This window comes from Panicum virgatum, chromosome 4K (genome assembly GCF_016808335.1).
Source record: "Panicum virgatum strain AP13 chromosome 4K, P.virgatum_v5, whole genome shotgun sequence".
Lineage (NCBI taxonomy): Eukaryota > Viridiplantae > Streptophyta > Magnoliopsida > Poales > Poaceae > Panicum > Panicum virgatum.
Window position 1 is genome coordinate 23093631 of NC_053139.1, and position 25275 is coordinate 23118905.

At 52.1% G+C, this 25275-nt stretch overlaps 1 protein-coding gene and 1 pseudogene across 1 annotated transcript; one reads left to right on the forward strand and one right to left on the reverse strand.

The window, feature by feature from the left end:
- Position 1: 1 nt before the first annotated feature.
- Positions 2-20152, forward strand: LOC120703488 (annotated as a pseudogene).
- A 3469-nt stretch (positions 20153-23621) lies between these two features.
- LOC120705136 (late embryogenesis abundant protein D-34-like) lies at positions 23622-24892 on the reverse strand. Its single transcript, XM_039989642.1, has 2 exons — positions 24094-24892; positions 23622-23991 (listed from the first exon to the last, which is right to left on the reverse strand). Exons 1-2 carry the CDS (start codon positions 24775-24777, stop codon positions 23818-23820), a joined length of 858 nt encoding a protein of 285 aa, XP_039845576.1. The 5' UTR covers positions 24778-24892; the 3' UTR covers positions 23622-23817.
- Between the last annotated feature and the right edge of the window lie 383 nt (positions 24893-25275).

Below are 25275 nucleotides of genomic sequence, written 5' to 3' on the forward strand. Positions count from 1 at the left end.
AAACGAGTCGCTCTCTTCTCCATTTCCAAAGGGAGCAGAAGGATTTTAGCTTGCGGCATGCTAGGGTTTTAAAGCTCATCCCGCCGGTCGCCGCCGTGGCCATGGCCCTTAACGCCCAGAATCCGCTTACCCTGCCTCCGATCGGCCTCTTACTCTAGTTCCCCGCGTCTCGCAAAATGGCTACCGTCACCTCCTCGGCGTTCCTCGGGACTCCTCGCTTCTCCAACCAGATCGCCGCCAGCCCCACCACATCCGCACCAGGGGGCGCCCCCGTTCTCAGAATCCGTTGCTGGAGGCGCTTCGCGGCTTCCCGATGCGAGGTCTCCCTCATTCCTGCGCGGTTTCCCCGGTCGCTGCCCCGGCGCCGGAACACGCTTCGGGATAAGGCCTCGCTGCTCTGGCAGCCGCCGGTTGTTCCACATCAGGTGCGTCATCCATATGGTGAGCCCCACAAGTTAGAGTCTTTGGACAGCCAGGAGCCGAAATTTGGTTGCTTGGATGCTGACCCGTCGTCTGATCTAAAGGAGAAATGGGAAATTTGTGGTGGTCTGAGTTCTTCTCGAAGTGGTAATGTGGATTCAGAATCGGAATTGGACTGTGAGAAGGATGCGACTGGAGTCGCGGAGGAAGACTGCAGAACTGCGGCTGGTCCTGTGTTCAGTGTTTATAAAGGTCCAGATGGAAATGCTGTCCACATTGAGGTGGATGAGGATGAAACCATTGCCAGGAGTGAGGCTGCAGTGGGCGAGGGAGGTGTTGATTCAGAGTATATGTTGTCTCGTGCAAGAGTGATGGCTATTGAGCTTGAACACGGTGAGCATGTAGCCCCAAACAACAGCTCACTGGTTCAGTTTGTAGCAGCTGATGGGGTCGAACCAGCAGTTCTTAATGGGGAGGTTTCAGTTGCTCAGAGAAATGTGACTCCTTTGCGGAGCGTCGCATGGAGTGGTTTGGCAGCATTATGCGGTGTCTGCCTTGTGTTTGCTGTGTCCAAGTTGATAAAGACAAATAGCAAGGCACACCTGCTGAGGAGATTGCTTTATATGCGTATGCCTGGGATGGAATGGGAGGAAGTCAATAATGAGAACATGGCAATGCTAAAAAATGCACATGGGTTTCCCTGTAGTTTACCTAGAAGGCCGCATCTAGACAGGAAAGAACTGATGGATAACATCAAACGAGCCAAGGAATCGAGGGAATGGTTCATCGTCAAAAATTCATTTAGTTGCAAAACAGCTGCTGATGGTGATGATGCAAGCATTGCAGAAATTAGAAGGACGGTTACAGAGGGCCAAACACCAGAAGGAATCCTTGAACAAAGTAGCATTGAAAAAAATATTGATGTCATCTTTCCACACCTATTCCCTAGTGAGGAAGCAGTTTTTTCGATCGATGTTAGTCAGTCCGATTTTGATGATGTGTCAGACTATAGCAGATTACCTGGTTTCAGTTTGTCAAGTGATAAAATTGAGGAGACTGTTGAGAGGACTGTGGATATGAAAAACGGAGCAGCAGTCATGAACTATTTGGTAAAAGATGAGAATAATATTGCAGAAATAGAACTGCCTGAGCCTGCTTATGACAATGATACTGCAACTGGTGCAAATGACGGAAACTTCTGACATCAACACAGCAGAGAAAGAAGTGCAAATCGGTTCTGCAGATTCTCATAATCTGGATCCTAATTGGATTAACAGAACATCTTGTGAATTGGAAAGTGAAGAATTTGCAGAGATATGTGCAAACAATATGGACATCATTCAAGGAACAAAATCATCACTGCGGTGCATTACTGACCAACAGATAATTTATACAGAGGATAGTGCTCATGAATCTAGCATCAATGTAGTTTCAAAATCATCTGAGTTGAGGAACAACAAAACACCAATGGACATTAGTGTGTGTGATGTCAATGCAATTCAAGAAGTTGGAGTTCCCAGGATTTCTGCAAAGGATACTCTGACTGCTCACTGCAAAGAGATTGCTAATAATATGAGCATAATAGGTCACGAAGCATGTAAAACTCCAATAGTGACTGACACCGTGACTGCAACATCACCTCATGGAAGCAGCAAAGAGCCTACAGATCTGAAGAGAGATAACATGACATTAGTACAGGAACCAAAACCATCCATTTCCACTAGGAATGACAAACAGCCAAGTCATGTGAATGAGAAAGAGCATAAAGAAAAAACAATACAGAAAGAAGCACAGGCTCGGTCAGAAATAGAGAACACTAGGATACAGATACTTGATAGTGCTTGCAGATCTTCACTATATGCTCCTGAAGAAGAAACTGCTCAACACAAAATTTCAAAATGTTCTACATCAGAGAAGAAGCAAGGAAAAAGAACAACATCCAGCAAAAAATCTAGAGTGCATCTTTCAAAAAAGAAAGGCAAACTACAAAAAGTAGTATGCAGCAATAAAGAAGCAGAGGCAAAGCAGTCAGAACAAGGTATACCTGGAACCAAAATTGTGAATGATCTAAATGGTGTACAGAAAACAAAGAAACTGACAAAAAAACGGCTAAAGAAAGTGCAAAGCAATATGCATAGAGTAGCCACAGAAGATGATGTTCAAAGTAGTATGGATGTTCAGAAAAATAACAGCCAGAATATTACAAAGCCAAGGACAGCAAATGTGAAAAATGCATTTCGCAACCAAGAGGCTCAAACAAGAGATGAAAATCCGGAAACAGCTCATGAAGTCGGTTCGCCTTATAACTCACCAACTGACAAGTGAAATCTCTTGCTGTGGCAGCTTTTTCTGCTCAGTCTAAAGTTTCAAAGGTAGCCATTTGCAGGTTTCAAGATCCCTGGTAGTGCTGTTTTCCTTTTCTGTTGCCTTTCTCTATGGTAGTTTCTGTATTTACAACTTACGGTGGTTGCAAATGCTTGTTATAGGATATATTCTTACTTGTTGGCTTTCCAGTGAAGGAAAGTAGCTTTGCATGAATGTAAACTGAGTAGAAAAGTAAAATTTCATAACAAAATTGTGAGCTCTGTATAACTTGTTAGCAAGGCAAGGTTCTTTGAAATAACTCCCAACTTAACATGAGTATCATTCCGTGGACCAGTATTCATTGCTTTCAAAAGTCAAAACTATTATGGAACAGCTTTGTTTCTTTAAATGAGTTTCTTGACTCTGGTTTGATTGATAACGATTAAGAAAACCATTGCCTCGTCTTGAAATAAAGGTTGTACTAGACTACTTGTATTAGCTAGGAACTGGTTGGCTTATAATGAAACCAAGGAAACTAGCTGTGTTATGGCTTTTGTGGAATGTGGGAGGAGGGTAAAGAAGATTGTGGGTCTTACTGCAGATAATGTTCGAGGCAAGCTATTCTGCTCTTGACTCGACCTGGGCTACTGGAGTTGTTCCAAGTTGTGGCACTGGATGCTTCCGATGCAGCCATCTGGAGGTAGAGTGCAAATTCAAATTTACTGCTTTAGAAATAACACTGGGCTTTTGTCTAGGGTTATGAAAACTGGGGAAACCTGCTGATAAATGTTGTTACTTGTCAGTTCAAATGTGGCTGCATTTATTAGATGTGATTGTGTTATTATAAAGGAATGAAGAAGTTGCTGTCTGTTATGAGTTAAGGGAACACAAAAGACCCGCAAAAAAAAAAAAGGAACACAAAAGAACTTTTTTTAATAGTTGGTTATAAAACAGCCAGAGCTAGTTGATCTCAGGTCTACAGCTTGAGTATGGTTTTTAGGAAGGGGATAGTAAGGAGCCAAGCTCCTGCTTGTTTTTCATCAGCATTTTGCAATGGTCCACATTGCATCTAGGAGCTGATATGAATTTTCAGGTGAAATATGCCTCAACATCTCCGCTAGAAAAGCTCTTTTGTAGGCTGACGTCCTTTGACCTGTTCAGCCAACCCAAATTATATTTTACATTTACTAGCATTGTCATGAGTGCATTAATGTTCCTCTTGACTGCCTCTAAAAGATGTAATGCTGGCTTGAAATATTTTTAGCAAGGGTGGCTATTAAAAATAATCACAATTTTGTCAAGTGCTCCTGTCCGACAATAGAATGCGTGGTTGGGGCATGGTATTCGAGACCACATTTTATCTGCTAATCTCTTATGGCAACAAAAGTTTGATCATTAGAAAGTATGTCTAAACTAAAATCTGATGTACAGCTTTTCTAGCACAAACTTTGTCGTGGTGTGGCAAACCACAGCCGGGTGGCGGAACGCACCCGCCTAAGCCCAGAGGGTGTGTACTCGGGGGTTAGCTAGCGACCAATTCGATCTCGCTCAAGAACACGATGAACATCAAGGATTTAGAGTGGTTCGGGCCGCCGGAGCGTAATACCCTACGTCCACTATGTGTTGTATTGCCTTGCCTCGAGAGAATCTGCGAGTGCTTGGGCGAGCCTGTGTGTGTGATCTGGGGAGCCTGTCCTGTACAGCGAGCTCTTCTCTTTTATATCTCAAGGGAGGCGCGTACATGGCTGCTGGGAACCCGACAGGTGGGCCCAGCGATGTAGTATAAAATAACGTACTGTTCATACATTATGGCATCGCAGGCAAAGGAGATCTTTCTCCGGATATCCTTGCCTGCTCCTGGAGTCCCCCGTTCAGCATGTCCAGGCGCTGTCTTGTCGGAACGGTGCCAGGCGTAGCCAGCGGCGTCGCCTGCCACGTAGCTGAACGGCCGTGTAGCTTGCGGCGTAGGTAGCATGATGGAAAAGTGCCGTGCCGTCGTATCCAATTAATGCGGCAGACGAGCTCTGCGCGGGTGCGTCGCATGCGGCTGCACTGTGTACCTTGGTAATACGCGGTGCATAGTGAGGTCTGGCAAAGGCTGCCCCGCGTGCCGTGGTGGCAGAGCACGCCTCAACTATCAGCATTGAATGCGATGGAAGGGCGAGTCTTCCAGCGGAAGGCTCGCACATGAACCCGCGCCCGTGCCCCTAGGACACGTGGCGGCTCCGGACCCCCCGGCGGATATGTTGGTTCTACTGCACGGGAAGTCCGGATGGGTGCGGGTGGTCCCGGACCCCTATGGGGGTCCGCGGCCCCCGGCTACCAGCTCGGAGTTTCCTTTCCTCAGGGACACGTGGCGTCTCCGGACCTATCCCAAGCGGGGAACGGGTCCGGGGCCGTTGGCCTGGTGAGGTAAGAGCCTGACCCGTGGGGCCTGGCTGCTCCGTTCTTTGGGAGTAGTTACGGATAACTACGCAGGCCCTGCCTTGCTGCAGTAGGAGTGGGTATCCCTGCTGCAGGGTACCGACAGTGGCCCCGGGCCCACCTCGGGGGAGGTACGAACCCGCAGGTGGGGCCACTACTGCGATTTTGGCTCTGCATAGCTTGAAGCTTCTTACTGCTGGGGTCTTGACCAGCTTTGACCATCTATCGGGTTGCTTGCTGCCTCATCACATCGCAACGGCTTACTGACTCATGGCCCCCACATACAGTGGTTCACCTAGTCACGCGCGCGACGCTCGGCATTTTTGCGGCCGGAGTAAACGGGATATTTACTACCGGCGCAGTTCCCGAAGAGTTTGGCCACGCCAGCGCTTAATACGCGCACGTCAGCTTAGCTTCCGCCTTGCTCCGCGCGCGGGCGACGGTTCGGATCCCGCCTTTTCACACCTTTGTCTGCTACCCGCCCCTCCCTGACAGGTGGACCTGGGCCCCCTTGTCATGGGCTGGGCAGTCAACACCAGGTGCGAGCGTCGCTTGGGTTCCGGCGACAGTTTCGGGGCGCGCTGGTTGAGTCAGGCTTTAAAATGGGGTGAACCGCATACCGCGGTTACTTTCCCGCATTCGTCTTCTTCCTTCCAACCTTTGCGCCCCTTTGCCTTCGAGCTTTCCTTGCCCCTTGCTCCCCCACGCAGGCTGCTCCTCACCTCCACAGAGAGATGGCATCCGTTGCTCATCCCCGCCGTTTCCAGTCCGAGGAGGAGTTGAACACGGTGCGCCGCCTGCTTGGGTGGAGTGCACAGGAGACCGGCTGGGGGGTCCGAGCAGGCTCGGTTCCCCTTGGCAACCTCCGCGCCGGGGAGTTTGTGCTATTCACCTCGCACATCTCCACCGGCGTGGGACTGCCGATCTCTTCGTTCCTGCTGCTGCTGCTGGAAGACTTCGGCCTCCAACTTCAGCACCTGACGCCCCACTCCCTCCTCCTGATGTCCATCTCCGTGCATTTGTGCGAGATGTTTGTCGGAGTGCGGCCCTGCGTCATCCTCTTCCGCTACTTCTTCATATTGGTGAAGTCCGGGAGGGCGAAGAACGAGGTGGGGGCGTATTACTTCCAGACAAGGAGCGACCCGCCGACGCCTTACATTCCCGGCCTTACTGACGGGAAGTGGGAGGAGTGGCGCAAGGATTGGGTGATCGCCACCACCGAAGCCAACGAGCGCCTCGCCTTGCCAACCGAGGGACCCGCCACCGACCGAGCATCCTGGAGGGCCAAGCTGTCCCTACAGCCGGAATTCGACTCCGTGCTGGACAAGATCAGGTCGCTGGCGGAGAGCGGCCTTACCTCGTGGCACGTGCTCGGAGATTTCGTGAAGCGCCGGATCGCCCCCCTGAAGCAGCGGCCGCGCCCTGCTTGGAGCTTCACCGGCCTCAACGACTGCAGCAGAACCCACCGCGGAGAGGGGAGTGACCTGACCCGGAAGCCTTGGAGGTCCTGATGAGGGCGGTGACGGGGGACGCCTTCATCCCGGAGAACCTGATCCTTCCCCAGGGTATTGTCCCCCTCTGCGAGGACTCTGCGAGGGTGGCGGTGCTGGCTACCCTGCCAACTCTTGACGACGGGGGGCTGGCCCCACGCCAAACCGGAGGCGACCCGAACCGTGGGCTCCGGATCCCTGGTGCGTCCGAGGATCAAGCTGCGCTGAGCTCCGCAGGGGCCGGGCCCACTACGAAGGGCAAGCAAGCCGTGGCTAGTAGTGCCGCCACAGTCGGTCCCAGCCAGGTACGGAGCAGCTCCAGTGCGTCGTCGGGGGATAGGAGCCGGCGCAGGTTGCAGCGGGGCGACGGGACCCTAGTTGGGGAGCCCGCCGCGAAGCGCCAGAGGACTGCTGAGGGCGCGGGTTAGGGCAGTTCCCGGTCCACCGGCCCTCGCGGGTCCTCCGGGGCGACCGCGCCGCCACCGTCACCGCCGAGAGACAGCTCCCGTCGGCAGCAGCGGCGGCGGCAGCCACAGGAGCGGTTGCAGCAGCAACAACAGGAGCAGGACCAGTCCCGGGTTGTGCCTCCGTCGCCACCTCGGGAACAGCGGCAGCAACAGAAGCAGTCTTCGGGCCTCCGTGGTCGCTGGATACCCGGTGCTCCTGGGTTAGTGCCATTCTGCTCACTCCGCTTGTTCTGGGTGCTCTGTTCTTTATTGAAGGCTTCTCTTCTTTGTTGCCAGGGCTCGACGCCCAAGCAGTTCTTTCGCCGCCGCTGGTCCGTCAGCGGGGGTCCAGGCGTCAGTGGCCTCGGCGGCGACGGTGGGTGCGACGACGGGTGCGGAGTGCGCAGGTGCAGCGGCTTCCGCAAGCCCGGTGGCGCCCGACACGACAACGGCTGGTGCGCCAACGTCAAGCGCTGCTACGCCCGACGCGGGGGCAGCTGAGACGCCGGTGCCGGACACAGCCACACTTGATGCAGCGGTGGAGGTGCCGGTGTTGGGTGCAGCCGCAGCCGTCGCGGCGGCGACGGAGGCGCCGGTGCCGGGCGCAGCCGCACCCGACGCGGCGGCGGCGGAGGCGCCGGTGCCGGGCGCAGCCGAACCCGACGCGGCGGGAGCGGCGAGCGCAACGGCTACTGAGGCTCCGATGCCTACACCGGAAGCTCCCACCTCCAGCTCCGGTCCTGTTGCAGAGGAGTTAGGTGGTTTTTGGCAGGCAACTTCTGCAGCTTCAACCCCTGGAGGAGGAAGCGACTCCCCTTCCCCAGGTGCTGGTCCAGGTCCGGCGGTCGATAGAGGAGGCAACCTCCTCCGCCGAGGCGGCCTTCCGGCGGGAGTGGGCTGCTCTGGAGAGCGAGCGCCAGCGCCTCTCCGACTGGCACACCCACCTGGAAGTGCACACCAAGGCTGAAGCCCTTCATGCTGCGGAAGTCCGGTCCAAACTCAAGGCCGACCAAGAGGCCTACCGGGTCAACCTTCGGAAGGTGTTTGACCGGGAGTTCGCAGTATCGAGCCGGGAGAAAAACGTGGCGCAGCAGGAGGAGGCCTTCGCCCTGGAGGTTGTTAGCTTCGCGGCTCAGCGGTCTGACCTCGAGACTCGCCTTGCGGCCCAGCAGTTCGAGCTGGAGACTCGTAGCCAGGGTCTCGAAGTCCGGAGGCAGGAGCTCGACGACCTCTCTGCGACTCTGCAGGGATGGCGCGAGCAACTGCAGGATAGAGCCAGCAAGCTGACTGTTGCCGAGGCGGATCTGGAGGAGGATCGGAAGTCCCTCGCTAAGCGGGAGTCCCACGCCTCCAACATGGAGAAGGAACTTGGACGCCAGCGGGACTCGCTCAAGAAGTTGAAGGAGTGGGCGGAGCAGAGGAAGGCCGAGCTCGAGGAGAGGTCCCGCGAGGTGGAGGTGGCCAAGGCGGCTCTGGACACCCGGGTGCAGGAAGTCCAGGAGGCGGTCCGGAAGCTCCAGGAGAACCAGCGCGCGGGGGGCCAGCGAATCGCTGATTGGGCGACCGAAGCGAGCTTAGCACTGGTGCCGCTTGGAATGAGCCCAATCCAAGTGGCAGAGCCGCCAGCTTCGATAGCTGACGCCCTCCCAGTGCTGAACTCTGCTTCGGATAGGCTCCTGCGTCTGGAGCCGGTACTTACTGGCCAGCTCGAAGCCGAGGGTCGCGAGCTGATCCGGATGGTGGCGGAGCACATCCTGACCTGCCTCCGGAGCCACGACCCGGCCATCTCGCTGACTCCCGTGGTCGATGGCCCTGTAGCGGAGACGGAGGCCGCCGCTCGGGACAGCGTGCGGGAGGTCGTCGACTTCGTCGCCGCCTACTTCAAGCGGGAGCCTGCAGACCCTTGAGCCGGGCATTGTATCTTTTTCCTTTTGCGTTATGTAACAAACATTGTACTAGTTGAAAATTTTGAAATAGAAGAAAACTTCAACTTAGTTGTTTGTCAGTTGCAATTGCTGGTTTGCAGTATACAGCACCCCGGCGCCCTGGCCCCCTGGCGGATAGGTTCAGTTGTTTGGACCTGTCTGCCACCTGAGCCGTAGAGATACTCCGGACCTCCTTGGGCATAGGTGTCGCATAGTTTGCAAGCCGCTGTGTAGCAGAAAGAACTACAGAGAGAAGAATCAACTTGTTCGCATGGTAGTAATGATACTGCGACTTAGCTGTTTGATGCATGCAGGATCGATCTGGCTTGTGGCTGAAAGCAAACGCCCCGGGCCCCCTGGGAGACAGACTCAGTTGTTTTGAGTCTGTCTACCATCGAACCTGGACCTCGATCTGCATGAAACCTTAAAGCGGATGCCGGGACCCCCTGGTAGGTAGGCTCAATGGTTTGAGGCTGGCTACCACCAGTCAGGGCTTAACCTATGTACTGCTTCAAAGTTACAGCTTAGTAGTAGACCCGCGGGACTTATCCTAGACCGGCCCCAGGCTAGTACCAGGTCCGGGCTCTAGATGCACAGGTCCAGGTAACTTAGTGCTTGTTACAGAGTGGTGGAGTGTGTAGGCTTAGGGTGCGGAACCAAGCTAAAGCGCTACATAGGGCTCCGGACCACTCCAGGAAACAACACGATCTTCCCGGACCTGGCTTCAATGCTCCAGACCCTTCCCAGCTGTGGGTGAGGTCACTCTGTCGTACTCGATCCTTTGAGATGTGGAGCTGGACATGCCGTGTAGGACTTAGGAAGCCAACTATTGAGCCAGAAGGAGGTCCGAGCCCCTAATTACCCGGTTCCAGGTACTAGAGCACTCGTTACAGTGCGGTGGAGTGTGTAGGCTTTTGGGTACGGAACCGGCTAAGCGACTACATAGGACTCTGGACCACCTCAGGAAACAAGCACCCTCTCTCCAGAGCAGGTCCCTAGGGGGCCGGACCCCTTCCCAGCAGCAAGATGGTCCGGTATCTGTACGACAGTCCAGCAACTGAATACAGATCTTTAGTTGTAGCGACAAGAGTGCAAGTCCGCGCAGGGGTTAGAAAAGTAAAATCTCAAGAATTAAAATGCGAAATTAAATTTTGACACAAAGACAGAACTTAGGAGAAAATCTTTCCTTTGCAATCCTGATGTATATGGCTTGCGCGATGGATGCCAGAGGCCAGGTTTACGAGGTCGGACCTCTACCGCTCTGAGCCGCACATTAGCCGACGGTGCGATGGATGCCAGAGGTAGGGTTTACGAGGGCGGGCCCCCAACCGCTCTGGGCCGCACGCCAACTCTATCTTATTACAAAGGAAAAGTTTATTTCCCTGCTCTGCCTAGGTGTAAAACTTACGCAGATGCTCAATGTTCCAAGGGTTGGGCAGCGGCACTCCATCTTTTGTGGCAAGGCGAACGCATCCGGGCCGGCATACCTCTGTAACCTTGAAGGGCCCCTCCCAGCTAGGGGAAAGTTTGTGGAGCCCCGCTCGGTTCAGGATCCGTCTGAGGACGAGGTCGCCAGCCCGGAGCTCCCTACTGTGCACGAACCGTTGATGATAGCGCCGGAGCGCCTGGTTGTAGCGTGCGTTTCGGATTGCTGCTCGCCATCTTCGCTCGTCGACGAAGTCGATATCGTCACGCCGCTGCTGCTCCTGCATGGGTTCGTCAAAAGCCTGGACCCGTGGTGAGCCCAGGTGAATTTCTGGGGGAAGGCGTGCTTCAGCCCCGTAGACCAGGAAGAATGGAGTCTCCCCGGTGGCTCGGCTGGGTGTGGTCCGGTTGCCCCATAGTACGCACGGAAGCTCATCGCACCATGCTTCTTCAAGCAGTTGTAGGTGCGGGTCTTGAGTCCCCTGAGGATCTCTGCATTCGCTCTCTCAACTTGCCCATTGCTGCGGGGATGTGCGACGGACGCAAAGCATAGCTGGATGCCGATGTCCTCACAGTACTCTTGGAAGAGTCTGCTTTTGAATTGGGTCCCGTAGTCCGCGATAATGCGGTTTGGGACGCCAAATCTGCACACAATGGACTTGAGGAATGCGACTGCTGACTTTTTAGTGATATTCACCACAGGGGTAACCTCCGGCCACTTCGTGAACTTGTCTATGGCGACGTAGAGGAACCGGTACCCGCCGACAGCCCGGGGGAACGGCCCCAGGATATCCACACCCCACACGGCAAATGGCCATGAGGGTGGAATCATCTGCAGATCTTGAGCTGGTGTGTGTATTTGCTTTGCATGGAACTGGCATGCTTTGCAGGATTTTACCAGCTCAGCCGCATCCTGGAGTGCTGTTGGCCAGTAGAAACCATGCCGAAAGGCCTTGTCAACAAGCGTGCGAGATGAGGAATGACTTCCACACTCGCCTCCATGGATCTCCGCGAACAGCTCGCGGCCCTCTTCCTGGGAAATGCACCGCATGAGGACACCATTGGCGCCACGGCGGTAGAGATCCCCTTCTACCACCGCGTAGCGTTTAGCCAATCGGATTATGCGCTCAGCGGACACATCGTTATCAGGAAGGATGTTATCTTTCAGGTAGCCCCGGATATCGGAGATCCATGCATCGGGAGCTTCCTGAGTAGGTGGGGGTGGCTCTATGAGGTCTCCAGGATCCTTAACAGAGCACACAGCCCAGGTTGGGCACCATAGGTGGAATGCCGCCGGGACCGCTAGCTTCGAGGTGCTAGTTTGATCCCCTTCACTCAGTTCGGCAGGCTGGGCGGTAGGTCTCAGCAGCCGTCTTTCGAAGACGCCCTCGGGCACGGGTGCCCAGGTAGATGCTCTCGCGGAGAGATCATCTGCTGCTGAGTTACAGTTCCAAGGCGTCGAAGTCCTTCTCGAGCTTCCTCACGTGGATGAGGTATGCCGCGAGCTGGGGATTGTTACAGCTGCAATCCCCTCGGACCTGCTTGATGATTAGCTGAGAATCCCCCTTCACCAGAAGCTGCTGGACCCCCAGGGTGAGGGCTTGTGTCAGGCCAAAGATCAGGGCCTCGTACTCCGCCATGTTGTTGGTGGCCTTGAACTCAAGGTGCACCATGTACTTGAGCTGATCTCCGTTTGGGTCGATGAGAACCACACCAGCTCCGGCCCACTTCTCGCGGGCGGACCCGTCGAAGTAGAGTGTCCAGTGGGGTTCGGTGAGGACTGGTGTCCTGTTCTCCGGCTCCGGGGGTCTGGCGCTGAAGTCCGGACCCCCAGAATTGCTTGGGGAAGGAGTCAACTCTGCTATAAAATCAGCCAGGATCTGGCTCTTGATTGCATGGCGAGGCTGGAAGTCCAACTGGAACTCAGCTAGCTCCGCTGCCCACTTGGCGATATTTTCCGTGGCGTTGGAGTTGTGCAGGATCGCTCTTAACGGGTAAGAGGTTACTACGACAACTCGGTGTGCCTGGAAATAGTGGCACATTTTCCTGGACGCAATAAGTATCGCATAGATAAGCTTATGCGTCTCAAGATACCTGGCCTTCGCCTCGTGCAGGACTTCGCTGACGTAGTAGACTGGCTTTTGGATGGTCCGGACCCTGGTGACCGGGTCCGGCTCGTCCTTGTCCGTTTTGTCAAGTCCTTGGGCCCCCAGTGGTTCTGGGTTCCCACTGGGACGAGGCTCCTCCGGACCCCCTTGGCCGGGTTCCGGAGCTTCAGGCAGAGGTGAGGCTGATGGGCCTCCGTGTCCGGCGTCCGGCTCACCATCCTTGGCCGGGGAAACCCTGGTGTCTCCCTGGCGAGCTTGCTCCGTCCTTTCGGCGACCAGCACCATACTGACCGCCTCCGTAGACGCAGCAAGATACAGAAACAACGTCTCACCCGGCTCTGGAGCCACCAATACTGGCAGCGAGGTGAGATGCCGCTTCAGTTCCTGGAAGGCTTGTTCAGCCTCTTCGGTCCAAGAAAATGGACCGGACCTCCTCAATAGTTTGAAGAAGGGGAGGGCCCTCTCAGCTAGCCTCGATATGAAGCGGCTGAGAGCGGCGAGAGATCCAGTAAGTTTCTGGACATCCTTGACGCGGCCAGGAGGCCTCATTGCTTCGATCGCCTTGATCTTGGCTGGGTTTGCCTCGATGTGAGACCAGGAAACCCAACAGCTTCCCCGTCGAGACGCCGAAGATACACTTCTCGGGATTCAGCTTCGTGCGCGTGGCGCGTAGCCGGTCGAAGACGAGGGACAAGTCCTCAACTAGTGTTGACCCTACCATAGTCTTGACCACAATGTCATCGACATAAACCTCAACAATATCTCTAATTAGATTACAGAAAGTTTTGTTCATAACTCGTACAAACGTGGGTAAGGCATTCCGTAGACCATATGGCATGACAATATAGCAATAAAGCTCATCTACTGTTACAAAAGCAGTATGCTTCCTATCCTCTCTAGACATCTGAATCTGGTGAAAACCAGAGTATGCATCTAGGAAAGACAAAAGGTCACACCCGAAGGTGGAGTCCATGATCTGATCAATACGTGGAAGAGGATAGGGGTCTCTAGGACATGCCTTGTTGAGACTGGTGTAGTCGATGCACATTCGAAGCTTCCCGTTGGCCTTTGGGACGACGACCGGGTTGGCCAACCACTCGGGGTGGTGGATCTCTTCGATGAAGCCAGCATGTAGGAGCTTGCGGACCTCTTCACGGATGAAGTTCTGCCGCTCCACGGACTGCTTCCGAGGCTTCTAGCGTACCGGCGTGGCATCAGGGTAGATCCTTAGATTGTGCTCGATCACTTCCCTGGGGATCCTGGGCATCTGTGACGGTTCCCAGGCGAACACGTCCACATTTGCCCGGAGGAAAGCGATGAGCGCGTCTTCCTATTTCTCCCCCAGGTTCCCTGCGACGCGGGTGGTCCTGGTGGAGTCTGCTCCGATATGCACCGACTTCACAGGAACATCGTCCGGATCAGACGGCTGAACCCTAGGTGCCTTTGCAGGCGCCCTGGGTTGCGAGGGGGATGGATCCTCCTCGGAACGTGCAGCCTCTGCTGCCAAAGCATGCAGCCTCTCAACTGCAGCGACGGTAGCGGTGCGGCTGCGGTCACCCCGCACGGTGAGGACACTGGTAGGGGAAGGCATCTTCAAGACCAAGTACCCTTAATGGGCAATGGCCATGAAGCGATAGAGAGCCGGCCGGCCAATGATGGCGTTGAACGGGAGGTTCACCTCCGCAACATCGAACTGAACGCTCTCTGTGCAGAAGTTCTCCTCGGTCCCGAACGTGACCGGCAGTGTGATGCTCCCCAGAGGGAACACCGGGTGTGGGCCCACTCCGGAGAATGGGCGAGAGGGAGTCAGCTTGGACTCTGGGATCTGCAGCTGCTTGAATGCTGCATAGCTGATGACGTTGAGGCCGGCTCCACCGTCGATCAGCACGTGATAAAGGCTTACGTTGGATATGATAGGGGCGGTGACTAGAGGTAGTACACCGGCCCCAGCCATATTCTCCGGGCAGTCGGATGGCCCGAAAGAGATGGTGGTGTTCATCCACCTCTGGTGCGGCGCTGCTTTCGGGACCCCCGGTTTCGCCGAAAGGACCTCTCGGCGAAGAGTCTTCACGTCCCGCCGGGAGACAAGCTCCCAGCTTCCACCGTACATTACGTACAGCTTCTTGCGGCGGTTGCCGCTGTCAGAGTCGGAGTTGTCGTCGTCGTACACGCCCTTCAGCTCCCGAGCGGGGGATTGGTACCCCAGCTCCTTCTTCCCGGCCGCGGCCCCGGTGTCGGAGGCCTTCTCCTTGCCGGGCCGCGGGCGAGGAGGTGAGCCGTCCTTAGAGGACTGCTCACGTCGCCCACTGACCCGCTTTGCGAGCTTCTGGATCTCACGGCAGTCAGCAGCGCTGTGGCGAGCGGTGGGATGCACCGGGCATGATCCTCGCTGCCACCCTGCGGGCGTGGACGCTTGCCATGCACGTTCTGGCCCCCAGCCGCTGCCGCTGCAGCTGGTGCTGCAGTAGCTGGTGCCGCTATGGCGACGGCCAGTCCGCCAGGCTGCGACTCCGGTTTTTGTTCTTCTTCTTCTTGCCACCGCCCTGAGCGGTAGCAGCGGAGCCACCAGCCTTGGCATCTCCGTCTTGGGGGGCTGAGTGCCATGCGCGGCCCTCAGCAGCCCTGGCACACTTGTCTGCCAGGAAGAAAAGCGTGGTAACGCTTTCCACCTCGTGCGTCGCGAGCTTCTCGAGCATCTTCTCGTCTCGTACCCCCTGTCGGAAAGCAGTGATAATAGATGCATCGGAGATACGAGGAATAGTACCCCGTACCTTGGTGAAGCGCGAGATGAAGGCCCGGAGCGTCTCTCCGGGTTTTTGCCTTACAGCGTGGAGGTAGGCCTCCACACCATGCTGCTGGTATGCACTGGCGAAGTTCGCAGTGAACCTCGCACAGAGCTCCTCCCAAGACTGGATCGTCCCAGGAGTAAGGTTCATGAGCCAAGTCCGGGCTGGCCCAGTCAAGGCTACATGAAAGTAGCTCGTCATGACGGCGTCGTTACCACCAGCTGCTGTGATGGCGGTAACGTACACCTGCAGGAATTCCGACGGGTTAGTGGTGCCGTCGTACTTCTCCGGCAGGTGCGGGCAGAACTTGGACGGCCATGCCACCGCGCGGAGGTGATCCGCGAGCGCAGCACAGCCTACCCCAGCCACCGGGGCGCCCGTCTGTATCCGGGCATTCACCGGAGGCTTGGGTGCCACCGCCTTCAGATCAGCGTTGAGGTTGCGACCATCGATGTTGAGACGGCGCTCTCGCGCCCTCTCCACGGAGATGCGGGCGTCCTCACCTGGAGGCCTGCGGTTGAGCTCCGCCCGCAGGTCTTCTGTCCGTGCACCCCTCACTGTGGGGGAGCACACGGATGCCGACGCACCGCCTTGTCGCCGGTGGTAGGGCACCACCGCATTGCCAGGCGGAGGTTGTTGCCCAGTCCTTGCGGAACTGGGGGAGGCCTGAGCCAGATGGAGGAGACGGTCAATGTCATCCCGCCACTGCCTCAGGGCGTCTGGCGAGGCTGCAGCAGCCGGAGGGTTGCGAAGCAACTCCCTGGCCGCCGCCAGCTCTCCGCCGCTCGCGGCTTGTGAGGGGCCCTTGATGGGCGCCCTGACTCCTGCTGACGAGCAGCGCGCGCCGTCGCCGACGGTGGCTGCTCCACAGGCACGGTTGCCCCTGGAGCAGGAACACGAGAGGCATGTGGAGTGGAGGACGCCACACCCTCTGTCATCTCCACGTCGTCCACCCGAACCATGGAGGCGAGCAAGAGATGGACCAAAACCAGCTATTTCCCCCTACCTGGCGCGCCAAATGTCGTGGTGTGGCAAACCACAGCCGGGTGGCGGAACGCACCCGCCTAAGCCCAGAGGGTGTGTATTCGGGGGTTAGCTAGCGACCAGTTCGATCTCGCCCAAGAACACGATGAACACCAAGGATTTAGAGTGGTTCGGGCCGCCGGCGCGTAATACCCTACGTCCACTATGTGTTGTATTGCCTTGCCTCGAGAGAATCTGCGAGTGCTTGGGCGAGCCTGTGTGTGTGATCTGGGGAGCCTGTCCTGTACAGCGAGCGCTTCCCTTTTATATCTCAAGGGAGGCGCGTATATGGCTGCTGGGACCCCGACAGGTGGGCCCAGCGATGTAGTATAAAATAACGTATTGTTCATACATTATGGCATCGCAGGCAAATGAGATCTTTCTCCGGATATCCTTGCCTGCTCCTGGAGTCCTCCATTCAGCATGTCCAGGCGCTGTCTTGTCGGAACGGCGCCAGGCGTAGCCTGCGGCGTCGCCTGCCACGTAGCTGAACGGCCGTGTAGCTTGCGGCGTAGGTAGCATGATGGAAAAGTGTCGTGCCGTCGTATCTAATTAATGCGGCAGATGGGCTCTGCGCGGGTGCGTCGCAGTCGGCTGCACTGTGTACCTTGTTAATACGCGGTGCATAGTGAGGTCTGGCAAAGGCTGCCACGCGTGCCGTGGTGGTAGAGCACGCCTCAACTATCAGCATTGAATGCGATGGAAGGGCGAGTCTTCCAGCGGAAGGCTCGCACATGAACCCGCGCCCGTGCCCCTAGGACACGTGGCGGCTCCGGACCCCCCCGGCGGATATGTTGGTTCTACTGCACGGGAAGTCCGGATGGGTGCGGGTGGTCTCGGACCCCCCATGGCCCCCGGCTACCAGCTCGGAGCTTCCTTTCCTCAGGGACACGTGGCGTCTCCAGACCTATCCCAAGCGGGGAACGGGTCCGAGGCCGTTGGCTTGGTGAGGTAAGGGCCTGACCCGTGGGGCCTGGTTGCTCCGTCCTTTGGGAGTAGTTACGGATAACTACGTAGGCCCTGCCTTGCTGCAGTAGGAGTGGGTATCTCTGCTGCAGGGTACCGACAAACTTTTTATATGTTTAGATTACTTGACAGTTAACGAGTACAAAGTTTGAATTTTAAAATGCGGATGCACATTAGATTTTGAGACAGAGGGAGTAGTTTTATGGTATGTTCAGAACTTAAAATAATACAACTCCCCTGCAAAATGTAAAATAATGTACAAGTACCAGATTTTTGTCGTCTGATTACTGATGTTTTATGCTTCTCCATTTTGTATTGCAGGATGCTTTTAGTGAAGATGAGACAAATGGTTATGGTGTCACTAAGATGAGGTCATGAGGAAGAGTTAAACTTAAAGTTGAACTTCCAAACCATGGAAAGTGTAGAGGATTGAAATTAATCAAACATGGGCGTAATTGCTCCCAAGAAGATAACAAAGAGGTAATATCAATGACCCTCTTCCCATAAGCTAGTAATAATTACACTCTCTGTGCAAGATGTCACTGTCAAAGCGTAGCAAACCACACATTTTTAATATTGACAAATAGGAATTGATGATCGACTTATATGCTAATAAAGAATATATAAAGCGTCTCAAGCATTTACCTACATGTTAAAGATGTTTCTGCATAGTTGTGCCCAATTAAAATGCAGCAATAACAATAGTACTGTCAAACTGTCCTTGTTGCATTGAACAAGCATCAGCTAAAGAGGATTACTTCTCATCCATCTGAGCAGCCAGTTTCATCATCTTTCTTGCTTCTGGAAGGGTATTGAGCTAAAGAGGTTGCAGGTGTAAAAGAGTGGTAATGTACTGTCCGAGTGTTGACTAGTACATACTGTTTGAGCTTGAGCACCCGATGAAATTTCACTCACCTTCTTAGGGTTCCTGATATTTTTCAGTTTTGCATTTCTAGCTGAAAGTATGAACATTTGCAATTACATTATTTTCACTTGAAACATTTGTTAGTTTAGAATGTGTGTTATCAAACTTGTAGAACTTTGGCCGATGATATCAGTACAGCTGTTATACAAGGTACTTCCTAAATAGCCATGTTTAGCACTGTCAAAACCTAACATCTATTAATTGAGCAAGCACGGTTCAAAACCTTGTTCATCTATCCAAATGCATAATACAAAACCAATGATAAAAGTAGTATGTGCTACAAAGCCAATCCTGCAAGGCACACACATCAACATTCTGTAGGATCCCTACTCGCAGCTGTGTGGTTTGAGTGTAGAGAATTGAGGAAACACCACACACCCTAGGAGGGGGGGTGACCTTCATTATATAGGCCGTATAGGCTTGGGTTACAAGAAAACATAATACAAGCACATATACAACTCTATTTATCTAACATTGAGATACCAGTAACCAATCAATTTCTGCACGATGGCATTCTACACTGATACTGGTGCATTGGTGCCTGTGCTAAGTCCGAACTGATAATGCGGGAAAGACCCTTGGTGACTTTTGTGGTTTCAAATCATGAAATGGATGGTGTGGTGTGGTGGGAAAACGGGGTGCCGATCTCGTCGATGGTTCAGGCCAATTCGAGCTCGAGAACGTGATCAGGTTGCATCCTCCTGCAGGTAGTGCTTATGTCGAGCTCACCACGATATACCTGACCCCTTGGTTTTCTTTTATTTTTCTGTTCTCTTTTTACATCTTGTTGAATATAGGATGCACAACAGATCCTGGTGATTGTCCGATCCGTCATCCTTTTCAACTCCGGATTCTGATCGTCTTTATGAACCTGTCATGCTGTTGAACCAGAACACAGCCATGGCCATCGCGAAGGTCAGCATGCTCGATCTCCCCTTGTCGGAGCTATGACTTCGGGGCGCGTCGCTATGGCTGATGACATGCTCCGCTGCACTAGGAGCAGCGCTTCCCCTTGTCCTCCTGTCGTCGTCAGCCTGCTCTCGATCTGCGTGCTTGTTCACCCGCGGCATGGCGGCGGCCTGTGCCGACGACGGAAGCGCCGCCGCACCAGCACTGCCTCCCGTGATCGCAGCAGCTGCCGGTGGCGCGCTCATCTGCTGCATCAGCCTTGCTGAAACGAATTAATCAAGGTTAACTAGTTGTTACTTAATTACTTCTGTTTATTTCACCTCAGGACTGCCGGCGATAGAGGCAAACTAAGAATCCTGCAGACCTTGGCAGGCGGCGAGGGAAGGCGCGTAGAGGAAGCACCCGGGCAGCGGCAGCACGAGCGGGAGGGTGAGGAGGCTGGTCACGAGGGAGGTGAACACGCCGTTGGACAGCAGCAGCGAGCACACGCAGCGGTGGCCGGCGTCCAGGGCACTGCTCAGCGACGAGCAGCAGGCGTCGCTGATGTTGCCGCTGCCGACTCCTGCGCTACCGGCGGACGCCGCCGCCATGCACGGCATCAGGTCCACCTCCTGGAAGTTGCAGTTCGGCAAGACTACCACCTGGGCCCTCGCTGTGGCTGAGATCGCCACCAGTACCCCAACAAGTAGCAGATGGAGAGTAGCGGCCGCGGCGTGTGGTAATCTGCTGGTAAAGGTCAGCATAGTTCACTTGCTGAGGTGTCTGGATCCTGTTCAATGAAACAACTGGCTGGCATTTGCGTTGTGAGATATCAACGTTATATGCTATATGGTAGGCCTTTGGTTGGTTTTGTTACGACATGCAGGGAGCGCCATGGGTAGGTAGGTGTGCTCGGTCAGTCAAACACACGCTTCTGTTGTAATTCAGGCATGAGCAAGAAGGGCACATGCTGCGCATGAGTCAACTGCAAACTTCATTTCGCTACTACTTGGAGGTTTCAAGAATCAACAAGGAGAGACAAACGCAAAAGAAAAACGATTCGAAATTCATGTTGCCAATGTAATAATAATAATAATAATAATAATAATAATAATAATAATAATAATAATAATAATAATAATAATAATAATAATAATAATAATAATAATAATAATAAAAGCGAAAGCCTAGAAGGAACACTCTAAAACAGATTAATAATGCATCATCCTTGATTTGAGAGGCAACTGCACTTATGCACAGATATTGAATAAAGCTACTCTTTCCTAACCTATTATAACATCGCAGGCAGTGTTTATTTAACATTTACTATGCATCATCTAATATCAAGTATGGAGTTTTTTTAAAAAAATCATATCTTATGCATCACAAACTGTCGAAGATGTATAGTCGTCTTTTTTATTCACACATCCATGAAACAAAGATGTTTCTAAGATGACTATATATGTCATATATATAGTCGTCTTCGAAAGATTTTATTTAAATACCGTCTACTACTCAATATAGATAGTTTTTCACATTGAAAAAGTCTAAATTACTACCCTCAACTATAGTTAAAGTCTAGATAACCTCCTAAACTATCATTTGGTTTATTTTTGGTTCAAATTACTCCTTAACATAATTTATCTTTTTCATTTCTTCATGCATAGGTGGAGTTTTAAGTTGAAATTTTACAAAATGATAATACACATCATAACACATGTTAGAAAAATATATCATAAACTTTTATCATTATTGTGATATGTTAAAATATTTAGCAAAAATTAAACATTGGAGTTCAAAATTATATGAAAAATAAAGTTCAAAAATTATAAACATTTTCTAAAATATGCATCCTGATGTCCACTACCACCCTGCAAAATTTGAGGTTAAAATTCAACTTGTGTATGGAGCAACAAAAAGAACAAATTATATTATGGAGTAGAAGGAACTAAATGTCATAGTTTAGGGGATAAATTAGACCAAGTTATACTTTATGGGGTTATCCGAACTTTGGCTATAGTTGAGGGGAATAATTTAGACTTTTTTCTTTCCACGTTAGAATGTACAAAAGTAAACATATATACTCATTACTTACAGGCAGCAGTTCTTTAAAACCATCTACAGTATATAACAGATGGTTCTTCCTATATACTATAAAAGTTGAAGTAATTGAAATCTTTTCTTACCAAGATTAGACCACAGTACTTCTCATAGAGGTCCCACTTGTTTGGTCTACAAGTTTGACAAAAGGGGTTGGAGACAGATTTTTTGATAGAAGGAAAATATTTCTACTGAAATGCTAATATTTTTACACCAGTAATTTTTTATACCCACTTTTTGTACCCGTATATTATTTACCTTCGGCACACACTTTAATTTCCTTTGCACATGTATTCACCCATATTTCGCATCATTATTTATTTTGGAAGAATAATAATTGACATCATTGTTTTATGGAAGGGAAAGAAATGCGTGTATTATTTTTGGAAGGAAAATAAATGACACCTTCATTTGATAGAAGAAAAATTAAATATGTGTGCTTATGGAACGTACATCTCCACTAATGTAAAAAACAATTATATGTTTGCTTTTGCTACCATTTCAGACAGCTTTCCAAAAGCCATTCATATTTTTGTCATCTTGGATGATTTTTTCAGAACCCCGTTTAAATTCATAGCATTCATTTATTTATTCTTTATCATCTTAACCAAGTTATCAGTTTTGAGTTGAGATTGGAGACTTTGATCGGAAAATTATTTATATCTGGTCCGACTAAAATGTGGTGCAAATTGGACTTTTTTTACTGCAGGTTGTAAGTTGGACTTTTTATTTCTGCCTCATGTAAAATTGGACGCTTTTTTCTATGAAAAATACGACTGTAAGGGTGGCCATGGAGACTAAAACTGTCGTGGAAGAGCTTGGGCGACCTACGTAGCTGCAGCCTGCTGCAGCGGACTTTTCTTGCTCTTGCACTCTCCACTGCTCATCAATCATAATTCATTTTGTCACTTGGCTAAAGCCTTTTATTTCGTCCTGGGTGAAATGACACAATGAAGGAAGGCATTCGTTCTACTCGCTAGCAATCCAATTTTCTTCCCTCAAGATGCCATTCTCAAAAAAATAAAAAGTCTGATTTACACTCTCAAATTATCACAAAAATTTAATTTTTAATCTTCAACTACAAAATCAGATAACAGAGACCATTCAACTACTGAAATCGAATAAATTTAACTCTTAGAATGATTTTGAAGGTGATTTTGTATTTTTAAAGAAATCAAATTAGATCTTAAAAATCAAAACTATTTTATTTTAAATTATAAAATATGAAACTAGTATAAAAATTTTATAAAAATGTAACCTATTTATTATTGCTCTTTTTGAATATTAGTTATTAAAAAATAATAGGCATAATTGCATACGAGCAAACATTATGAACATTAGAAAATTGATCTGAATAGCTAATATGTACCATACTTTAAAAAATTAATTTGAATGGCTGACAAGTATCGTAGTATATATATTGATCAATAGCTGACAAGTATCAGATATATGTCAGTATCATATAGATATATTATATTTTTAGAAAAAATTTGGTACCCATTTCGTTTTTTATTTAAAAATACTGATAGAATTTTAAATTTAGATATTTTTAATTCTCATAAAATGTAAAACCACCTTCAAAACATCTAAAAATTTAAATTTGCGAATTTACCCAGTTTCAAACCACCTAAAAGGTCAAATTTGCAAATCTACCCATTTTCATACCCATTTTCAATTGTTTGATGCTCTTTATTACCCGATTTCGAGCCAAATTTGCAAATTTACCCAGTTTCTAACGGTTTGATGTCCTTTATTATCTGATTTTATGTCCTTTATTAGCCAGTTTTATATTTAAATGTTAAAAATTGAACTTTAAATTAAAAATCAAACCTTTTAGTTCGAGGAGGTCGAACCGACTTTTCCATTCTTTCAGATGCAAGATTTTGTGCGATCACAGGAACCGACTTTTATTTCTGCCCGCAGCCCACCTACAGTACCAAACTAGCATACACATGCGTGCACACTCGCACCCTTGAAAGATGCAAGATTTTGTGCGATCACAGGAACCGACTTTTATTTCTGCGACCGTACGAGTGGACATGGAAGCTAAAACTGTCGTGGAAGAGCTTGGTTGACCTGCATAGCAGCAGGATAAGCGCTTGCGGAATTTGCTCTAGCTAGGGACATTTGCGGAACTCTACTGCTCATCAATCATACTTCATTTACCACTTGGTTAAAGGCTACTTGATTAAAGCCTTGGATGTTGATCTGATGGTCCAGATTGAATTTTTTATAATTAAATTTGCATCTGATATGTTCCCTTCTTTAATTTTCTTCGGTGAGAATGAAGATATATGTACTCGATCTTGTGTGAAATGACACAATGAAGGCAGCCATTCGTCCAACTCGTTAGGCGTTAGCAATCCAATTTCCTTCCCACAAGATGCCATCCTCGAAAGAAGATGCAACATTTTGTGAGCATAACAGAGCGTCATGGCAGAACAGACGATCCATCACAGGAACTGACTTTTTATTTCTGCCCACACACACCTGCACTCCTACAGTACCAAACTAGCTATACACATGCGTGCATACTCGCACCCTTGAAGCTTGCTCCATCTGTCTCCTACGGTTCTTGGGACAAAATTCAGGCGTCGCCGAGGTTGTTGTCTTCGTTGAGCCTCGCCGCCGTGGCCACCGCCGCGCCCACCCCGCCGGCCCTGGCGTGCGCTTCGGCGTCGTTGAACGTCTCCGCCTGCACCACCCTCGTCGCGTCCTCCGTCGCCGCGGCCTTGTCTCCGGCCAGCTTCGCCGTCGCGTCCTGCGCGCCCGGACAAGCACGGGTCATGTCGGGTCACGTCACGTTCCATGGTTCGGAAGCTTGCAAGCATCCAGCGCTAGCTACACTACAGCGGTTGCTCACCGAGAGGACGTCGCCGATCTTGACCTTGTCGCCTTCGCGCGTGGCCTGGGCGTTGGCGCGCGCCGCGGCGCGCGCCTGGTCGCCGAGACCGCCTGGCATGGCGACGTCCGCCCCGTGCGCCCTCATCTCCGCCGCGCGGATGGCCTCCGCGTCGGCGCGGTCGACGGGGCGCCCGCCCCCCGCCCTCGCCGTCGCCTCCAGCGCCTCGCCGATGGTGATCTTGGTGGCGTCCTCCTCCGCGGCCGGCGGCGGGTCCGCCACGGAGTACTGCCCCACGACCTGGCCCGCCACGAACTCCGTGACGACGCGGCCCCCCGGCTCGGCGGTCTGGGTGACGATGATGCCCTGCGCGGCGGCGGCGTCGCTGGTCTGGCCCGGGCGCACGGCCCCGACGGCCTCGTTGTAGGCCGCGGCCGTCTCCATGGCGGTCGCGGCGCTGAAGCCGCCGCCGGCGCCCTCCGGGGCCTGGACGCCCGGCACGCTGTCCTCGGCGGACCGCATGGCGGCCGCGTCGCGCGGCGCGATGGGCTGCCCCGCGAGGTCGCCCGTCACGGCGAACACGTGGCCGTACCTGATGGCCGGCTGCTCCGGCTGCTGCAGGTCCTGGCCCTGGCCCAGCAGCTGGGGCGAGTCGCCCTGCGCCTGGAGCGGGTCGTCTTCCCTCCTCGGCTGCGCCTGCGCCATTGCTCCTCTCCCTCGATCTGTGCTCGGTACCTCGGTCACGGTCTCTAGCGAGTTCGTGCAGTGGTTGCTCGGCAGAGTGAATTGAAGCGGCCTGCCTTTCTTCCGCCCGATTTTATGTACGTACAGGATTGCGGCATGGGCCTCTGTATTCGGATATGGCCACCAGAGGTCGGCCACGGTGACTCACTCGGTGAGCGCGCAAGGTGGTGACGCGTGCGAGCACCGGCTGACGCGCCGTGCCCGCGTGTCGTCGGCTTAAAGGTTGACCGGCGAAGGCATGAGCTGCACGTGTACAGATGCTTCCTGTAAGCTTGCCTTCGTGCCGTCTCGTCGCATAATTGCAAATGCACAGAATGTACTGGATGCGGAGGATACGAATCCACCATACCGTACCTACGACTTTAGAATTTTGGGCCCTTGGTTAAAAAAAACTCAAGAAAAAATAGAGCCTGCACAAGAAGTATGGAATTTCATTTACTGCATAGTGAAATTTCTTCT

Excerpts from the sequence above, each read along its gene's own strand:
- LOC120705136 (XM_039989642.1), bottom strand. The coding sequence starts at position 24,777 with ATGGCGCAGGCGCAGCCGAGGAGGGAAGACGACCCGCTCCAGGCGCAG. Across the intron at positions 23,992-24,093 it reads AGATCGGCGACGTCCTCTCG|GACGCGACGGCGAAGCTGGC; the intron begins GTGAGCAACCGC and ends CCGGGCGCGCAG.